Source organism: Cariama cristata, unplaced genomic scaffold (assembly GCF_000690535.1).
Source record: "Cariama cristata isolate BGI_N322 unplaced genomic scaffold, ASM69053v1 scaffold10883, whole genome shotgun sequence".
NCBI lineage: Eukaryota > Metazoa > Chordata > Aves > Cariamiformes > Cariamidae > Cariama > Cariama cristata.
In genome coordinates, this window is record NW_009607811.1 from 23,448 (window position 1) to 32,211 (window position 8,764).

The following is an 8,764-nucleotide window of genomic DNA, read 5'->3' on the forward strand; positions in this document are numbered from 1 at the left end:
AGCAGGGACATTGGCAGGTGGAACTTGGTTCTGCTCTCCTTATTTTAAGATTTGATGCTCAGAAGGAATCAGCCTTTACCCTCTCAGATTTTTAAGGCCAGAAGATGTATCAATATATAAATAGAAATTTAAACAATTATGTAAACTGCCCATAGTAAACAATTCTTTCTGTTTAGGCAGTTCAGCTTACATTGTCTCATTGATGTCCGTCACCGTTCCTCTTTGGAAGCAGTTTTGTAGAATTTTGTGGATTAGAAAGATTGTCTTGCCCCTTTAATCCACTTTGGATGTGATGGACTTTGACTTAGGAAAAAACACCCTGTTCAGGTCACCATTTATATATGTGACTGTAACTAACAGTATGTAAATGCAGTTCTTGGATTGGATCGTCATCCCAGGATCCGATTTAATGCAGTGCTACTGGTTTTGCAGCAACCATGACTGTAGATAGCATCTTGTCATAGATCGCATCAGCTGGAATAGATCTTTAGTCGGACATCGGCTGTTCCTTTTCAGACCTATGGGTGTATATTGACAGAACATACATACCCAGTACCTGCTAGCTGTATGCCATGAATCAAAAGTTAATAAACTATCTTTTAAAGCTGAAAGAAAGAAAACACCGAAGGGAAAAGAAAGAATTAATTCTTTATACCACATCATCTATAAAAAATAATTTTTAAGGAAATAAATCAGGAAGGTTGATGCTATTTGGAGCTATACTCATCTGATTACCATGGGCAATTTGTTGAAAATGAGTTGTACTATAAATAATTTAACAATTCTCTGATTTGAAGGACCTTATTGCAAGAAAAACAAGGATCAAAACCAATCCAAAGTTGTTTTCATATATTTTTCTGAGGTCACAGCAATCCTGTAAATAGTTTTTGGTAATGGCATAAATAGTGTTTCATGTATTATAATTGTGTGGTGTTACTTGAAAATCCTAAAAGCATATTCTAAGATTAGATGGTACCCTGCAGTTTGGTATCCTGTTTTTAAGAGCAAATAATTAAAAAGGTGTTTCTCTTAATTTCTCCTTTGTCTGCAGATTCTGGATAGTATGAAGCCATTGCGCCCTTATGAGCGCATTGATACTTTGAAACAATTTCTGGAGCACGATGGACATGTTTTACGTTTTTTCTGCGTGTGGGATAACCCAGAATCCATGTTTCGTGACCCACGGGAACTTGTTCTGCACTATTATTTGTCTGATGATACTATTGATATAAAAGAAATTATACCGGTAAACTCAGGCCGGGATGCAGTCCCACTTTTCCTCAGAAGAGATAAGCTTCCAAAGGTGGGGAATTTCAGCTTATGTCGAATTCTTCCACTAATTAAGAAATATTAAATGCCTTGTTTTGAAAATCCTGTATTAGGATTGTAATGCTGTTTAGAAGGTGTTATCAGAGTATTAATCATAATTGCATGATCTGGGTTTTGCACACATATTCATATAATAATAAATGATGAAAAAAAAGTTTAGGCTTGTCATGCTTAAATGAAAAGCAGAGAGAATTTAGACAAAGATATTCTATGATTTCCTTTCTTCCATATTAGTGTATTAAGGTAAATGTATTAATAAAGCTCTGCAGTAATGCAAGTGCAGAAAATTAATTAATATTGATAGATAAACTAATGTAAAACTGAGATGAATTCAGATTTGATCCATATGGCTTTTGTTTGGAACCTTTGGAAAAGTCCGGTTTTAGTATTCCGTAACATTACTTTTTTGTAGCAAACGTAGAATGATTTCTTAAAATTGAGTTCCTAGATTTGGGACCTTATGCAAAGCTAGTTAAAATCAATAGGAATCCATGAATAAGCTTTGTCAGGCATCCATCAGGTGCTTATTTGAGAACTCCTCTCTGAGAAATCTTCAAGGGCTTTGAGTCCTCTGTAACCAATTATAAAATTAACGAGCTAGATACACTTCTGTATCGCTCGAGACAGATCCTGATGATAGAATGTCAACCCACAGATGGAATAAAATACTGGGGAATCTTTTCCTTCCTTTCCTTCTAATACTGGTAATCTATTTGTGATGCCATAAATGGACATTAGATTTTATAGTAAAAACCTAACAGCAAAATCTTGCACTCTTCTCACCTTGTGCATCCTGTGTTCTGAGATGCTGATTTAGCAGTGGCTCTATGTTAACAGACCCCTTCTACCATTGAAGTGCATGTTGCAATTTTAAGGGCTGGCTTCTTTCTTTGAATTGAGTGCAAATTTTGAGAAGGACAGCAGAGGAGATCAGTCAAAAGGTAGGGTGTCAGGGAAGGTTATAAGACAAAATAACCTACTTTGGTTACCCTGCATCAGCAGTTTGTTCATCATTTAAAATATGTAGTGTGTTTGCATGTTATGTTTGATATTACTGGGATAAATTACTATTGGAAATTTGAAACTCACAATAGAAACAAAAACACTAACATTTTTGCCAATAGAATCATGCTGACTTGGATCCCCTGTATTTGTGCAGTGGTCAACACAGTAGGAACACAGTAGGACCGACCCTAAGTGGTTCTTTTGCAGGTTTCTGTAATTATTACCGATCAAAATAATAGCCTTTAGAGCCGATGTTGACAGCAATGTGCTACTTTGGATGTGCTAACCTTTGCTTTCTGTTCGCTTCCAAGAAAAAGGAGACTTTACTCTTGGATACACAGTAAGATTCTGAATGCTGCTTCTGGCATACATATTGGCTTTTGACATATACACTGGCTTTTAGGTTTGGTGGGGTAATCTTACGTTAGAAATTACTAAACATTCTCCCAAGAAAATACGACAATAACAGTCAATCTGTAAAAACCCTGCTAGTTCTAAAGTAACTGAGTTCTCTTTCTTCACTGTTAACTGTATTCCTTAAGAGTTGATCTCTTTTCTTGCAGTATGCTCCCACTGGGCTGTATCAGCCAGGTACAATCACCGATCGCACTGTTCTCAATGTATTCGGAAAGTTAGTAGGAAACAGAGACCGTTACATTCTGGACAATCGTAAGGTCAGATATTATTGAATGCCTCTGGCTGTGGAATGTCTTTATAGCAGTTTTGTAATTTCTGTGGCTGTTATCCTCTACAACAAAGAGAGTTATTTATAAAATTGTGTTGCTACTGGAGAATAGCTCAAATGAAAACTACTGAGATTTACTCTATGTAAATTCTGCGTTTGTGGAAGTGAGGTAGCTTAGCATGGCATGAAAAATACTGGCAAATGGACTATGACGGTTATATTTTAAATCACACGCACTAAATGACCTAGATTTTAAGAAAGGTTGTGGGATTCTGAGATTTATAGACTTGCTCTATAAATGTTCCCTCTTTTGTTAGACAGGAGCAGTGCATCAGGAATTTTACAGAGACAGTGACCTGAAAATAGGGGCAGTAATTAATGTTTGGGGAAGGAAGATAATACTCTGCGATTGTGATGAATTCACCAAAGAATATTACAGAACAAAGTACGGAATCGGTAAGTAGTGATAATTATCCTTTCCTTATGAGCATTTTTATACTTATGAGTTTGACAGAGCTGTCTTCAAATTTTATTACTGACAAAACATGTTCATTAAAGCCTTTAGCAATAACAATCTGTTGTAGGCTAACAGCAAAGCGGTAATTTTGCAGGTGATCCAGAATGGCTTTCTTATATGTTACTCCATTGAAAACTAACACATAATGTACATGTTCTGTTCCTAACTACCTCTATTTTAAAGGACAGAATAGTCATATGGATAGACTGCCATTTCCTTCTTCTCTCCTTCCCCCTACCATTCCAATAGCTGTGTTTGCAGTCAGAAAATAATAAAGAGCATGTAGGGAGTGGGTAAGTAGAATGAGCTCAATTATTCCCCATTATACTAGGTTTCATTTTATATGGATGCCAGAATCCTCACATAATAAAATTTTCTGACATGACAGTAGTAGTCTATCACATTATTGGTTTTTAAAGTGCAGTTTGGTGTATTCTGGACCATTAGAGTGAAATTTCAGCACTGAATTCTGGAAACATCTAGAAACTGTGTCCATAGTGGAAAAGCATTTTTGAAATGTATAACAATAGGGGCTTTCATTTATCTGTCTGTGAATTCCCTCAGTCAGACTTGCTAATGGTTCTATTATGGACATCTTCCTGCAAAAACAACTTAGTTAATTTCTGGCAGTTTATTCATTTAATAAATATAGCTAAGTGACTGACTCTTCAGAAATGGTTGGAAGAATCCTATTATGGCCTTTCTCTGACACTGTGAAACAAAATACCTGAGTAGACTATTTCTTTCGGCTTGACTTGTGATCAGATAGTGTAGTGTTTGGATCAAAGCTTGTCTGCTGCATTGGGGGAATTAAATGTTGTAGCACTGCCATGAAAACACTAAATTTCTTAATTGGCAAAATGTGTCTCCTTAGGACTTTTTTAATAATAGCTTGGCATGTCTGTACCAAAATAAATCTTTTCTTATACTAGACAGTGTGTGAGGAAGCCATATTCCATAACCATAGTATTATCTAACTCCAGAGATGCAAAACAAGGGGTTCTTCCCTGCAAATTTCTTCAGCCAAAACTGCTGCCGCTGTTTGGCAGCAGTATCCTCTGTCTGAGCAAAATATCCTGGAACAGTGAATGGGGATTTCTTACTCACAGCAGGCAATAAATGAAATACAGCTGACCATTCTGTAGCAACCAAGTAATGCAACCAAGTGTAACACAAACGCAAAGGCTCTTCCCCTCCGATAATGCTGGCTCTGTAATTACTGGTTATGTCTTTGGATGTCAAGGTTAGGTGGTTTGCGAGGTAGGAGAAGTCAGAAGTTGCTGATGTGCAGAATTCTAGAAAATTGGGACCACGGGTGATCTAGTCCATTCCCATTGTTCTGAAGCAGGATAGTGTATGTACATGTATTGTCCCTGGCTGATGTTTGTATAGCCTTTCGTCAGCATCCTCCAGTAGAGGAGGTTTCTTTGCCTCCTGAGGTATCTTGTCCTAAACTTATAGTTAGAAACGCTGCTTAATGGCTACTCTGAAGCTGGCTTGTGTAAACTGAGAGTGTAACTTTTTTGTCTTACCTTTGCTCAGTATCCTCTTTTTCTAACAACCTTGTACATATTTGAACACTATTCCAATACACCATCTTACTACCCTACCCCTCTCCTGTGCCATTTGCTGCTAGGGAAAACCTTTCAGTCTTTCTCCATGGTCCATTCTTTTATATCTGTGATATTTTTTCTGGATTTTCTCAGTGCTGTCTCCAGTTTCTCGGCCCCCTTAACATGAACGACACAAAGATGTGGTCTAGCTGAGACCTTTGGGAAATGAGGAAGTGTTTTGCACATACCTTTAAGGATACATGATGACAGAGACTCTGGCTGACATGAGAAACCACCCATCTTGATGCAGCCTGTCTTGTTCCCAGAAAATACACACTTTCTTAGAGCTAAGAGATTCTCATAATTTGTTGTGAAATTCTTTCCTGCTTTCCCCATCAGGATTAAAAAAATGTAGGTATGATGTTTTATCTAGAAGGGACTAGAAGTAGAATCAGGGTAGTTCTTGGCTTAGAAGCAGGTTTTGAGAGAGAAAGGGTGAGGGTTCACCTTTTATTCTTAGTGAGTTACGAATTTTGTTTGTGTCTGGTGGACGTCCAAGATACTCTCAGTGGGCTCAGTCCCACGAAGTGCCCGGTATCCTGCTCCCATCCAATTAAACACTGAAACGTGCTTAATTGCAGTTTGAGTCCAGGGAGACCATTTACTTGAGTAAGAGTAAGCAAGTGGATAAATTAGTTCTTACATCAAGGCACAGTGCTCAGCACCTCATGGCATCAATCCAACTGTTTGTTATTGTGTTTTCACTTTACTCCCCTTCAATTTATACTCTTCTGCTAAAGCCATTAAAGAGGCCGACATTTATTTTTGACTTTGCAGTTTCAGCATAAGCTGCTTGCCGATGGAATTTGCCCTTTAGGAGAATTAAGGGCAGTTTAGATTTCCCTTGAAGTGCATGATTATGATATCTGATATATTTCCAGTGTTGGTTTTGCCTGTTTTACTCTTTATATTGTTCGTGAAAAGCAAAGGAGAGCTTTTCTGTGGGTAAACAATATTTAATGTCTTTCAATAGGAACCTAATGTCATTACTGTCATCTAGCAGTGCTATGAATGCAAGAGAAAATGCCTTAATGTGTGATGTTATCTGTCCAGACGTGCTAGTGCAACCTCAGAGGAGGAGAAAAATATTTCATAGCCATGTAGGTGTTATGGTCACCCAGCTGAAATGTGAAATACACTGATGTGCAGTGGGGGGAAGCTGATACTTGTTTTTCTCACTAAATACAGTATTTTAGCACAGAGTTGAGTATAAAGTGTAGAGTTGAGTATTCGTTCTTAAATAACAGATTGTTCCCGAAGGAGCAAAACCAGTAAAATCTGTCTTCCTACTGATTTTTATTCAATGTCCCGGCACCTCCCAAGCCTGTCTGTTATGCTTTTTCGCAGCACCCTGCAATCCCTCTCCTGTCCCAGTTCTCCTCGCCTTCCCACCCCCTCATTTCTCAGGCTCCCTCTCTGACCCGCTGCCTGGGCAGAGCGGCGTGCGGCGTGATCGACTGGCCAGTACATGTGTGCTTTTGGCCAGGCAGCTGCTGCTGGATAACAGCTGACTTCTTGCTTTTCCCTCAGTGGGGGCATTAAAGCCTGCTGCCAATTTTCACTAGACTCGTCAGAGATCAGAGTCTTTCTGGCGTCTAACCTCTCCACTACATCTGGTGGAGACTGAGCAGCAGCTTCTAAATATACTCCTGCGTTTACAGATGCCTTTTTTCCTAAGTTAACTGGAATAATCATGAAGTAACTCGGTAAAAGGAGATTTTCTTTGAATCAGACTAAACACTGTCATGTTTTAGCTGCATGGATGGTTCTATGAGTACTAGATTTTCTTTAATCCTGCATGTAAAAGTTGTAAAGATGGTGGTATTGCCTTCTTATTTTACTTCTTACCTGAATTGTGAAACAGACTCACAAAACCCAAGTCTCAGCTGTTTTGTTATACATCTCTTCTTACATATAGAGAACATCATGTTAACGATGTCATCCCTCCAGGTTATTGCCACCTCTTATATTGACCAAAGCCAGTGGGATTTCTCTTTCCTGTTCTTGGCTGTGATGCTCAGAGGTGTCTGTCCTCATCCTCTGAAGGCAGAACTTCTTGCCTACCTGCTATATACTGATATTCGGTATGGTTGTCATTCTAATCCAATGTATGCAGCACTTGACTCTTCCTTGAAATACAGTTTTGTCTAACACGAGGGGTTTTCCTACAGTTCTTCAACTGAGGGCAGAAGGTAATCTTACAATGTATACCAAAATCTTACAGTGTATATTGAAACTGAAAGCAGACAAGCTCATTCGAGCTGTTTTAATGCTGCCTCTGTGGCAGCAAATTCTTCTGGAGGAATTCAGTTTTTCTTACTAAGAAAGGTATGCTATCGTCAAATTATTTGTATGCTAAAGATGTGGCTGGAGCTGTTTTGTTTCTTGCTGTTCCCAGTGCTTGTTCAGATCCCACTCAGGTTTTGATGTCGTGAAAAAAAGTTACTAGTATGTGGTATGTTTGATACGCTAGGTGAAATAAACCCCCTAGTGCTAGCCTATCTCCTGCTGGGCATCAGCTGATGCAGTAACAAGGAGTGAAACTGTCCATGGGGAAAATACCTGTGCTGTTCTTTCTGGAAGTAGAATTTCGTAATCCCAGACTTTCAATTTACCCTCTACCCACTGTAAATTCACACTGAAAATGTTACAGCCTGGAAGAAGAGAGCATTGATTCCTTTTCCAGACTGGACAGAGGCAGTTTTCTGAAGAAACAGTGATAACCTCGAGAGGAGTGCATTTTTATGTGTAAGTGCAGGTTGTCTGTCTGATTCTACCCTAACGGTGTGTGGCAGAGCAAAGATGAAGTGAGTTTTGAGGTCAGATAGGGCTATTAGTCTACTGCACCTGGCTGGCTGTTCAAACGCTGCAGAAATGAGTTTTTAACTAGTTTCATAAACTGCATTTCTCCATGGCCATTTCTGTCTGAATTTCTTCATTCACAGGAGGGAATCTGAATACCTAATCCTTTAAAATCCTGGAAACTGTAGGTGGTACAAGGCTGGATGTTTGTGGTGTTCTCTTCAGTGAATCTGAATGAAACAAGGTCATTTTACTTCAGGGAAGGCATGAGGAACAAAGCACTGAACTTCTCTTTGGACTTCATGAACTCCAAGCTTGGCTTGTGAGGGATTTAACGTACTCTCTGAGGCTAACACAATATTCCTCTTAATTTGTAGTTTCCTTCCAGTTTATAAATCTGATTTTCATCCGCATGTGCTGAAGTACATACAAAGGGAAATGCTTTACCATTTCTTAATGAATGCCTTATGTGTGAGTGTTAATGTGCGTACACTGTGACCTGCATGTAAACACCCTGGCTTGTCTTCTGGGTTGGTCGGTTCGACTGAACGTCCTGCCTTCCCAAACTCCTTTGGCAGGGAGCGTTATTATTTGCAACCGTGCAAAGAGAAGGGATTTGTTTCTGCTAAACTACGTTGTTACAAACCTCCGGGCTTTGAGGGAGAAAGTATTAGTGCAGATTAACATGTTGCATAATTAAAAAATTAACGTTAAGGCTTATAAACAGCATCGAGACTCTGACTGGAAGAAGCTGAGCCAGGCGGTGAGGGGAGCGGCGCGGCCGCGGGGGCGCTAGGTGGCGCTGTGGGAGCG

At 39.2% G+C, this 8,764-nt stretch overlaps 1 protein-coding gene across 1 annotated transcript in view; it reads left to right on the forward strand.

Annotated features, from left to right (window-relative positions):
* LOC104159072 (EF-hand domain-containing family member C2-like) overlaps window positions 1-3,475 on the forward strand; it is a gene marked incomplete at its 3' end in the record, with an annotated part of 17,994 nt that extends 14,519 nt beyond the window's left edge. The window contains exons 4-6 of the mRNA XM_009696884.1: window positions 1,052-1,303; window positions 2,898-3,008; window positions 3,337-3,475. Coding sequence (XP_009695186.1) covers window positions 1,052-1,303; window positions 2,898-3,008; window positions 3,337-3,475 — 502 coding nt within the window. The remainder of the gene's footprint in view (window positions 1-1,051; window positions 1,304-2,897; window positions 3,009-3,336) is intronic.
* Window positions 3,476-8,764: the final 5,289 nt, after the last annotated feature.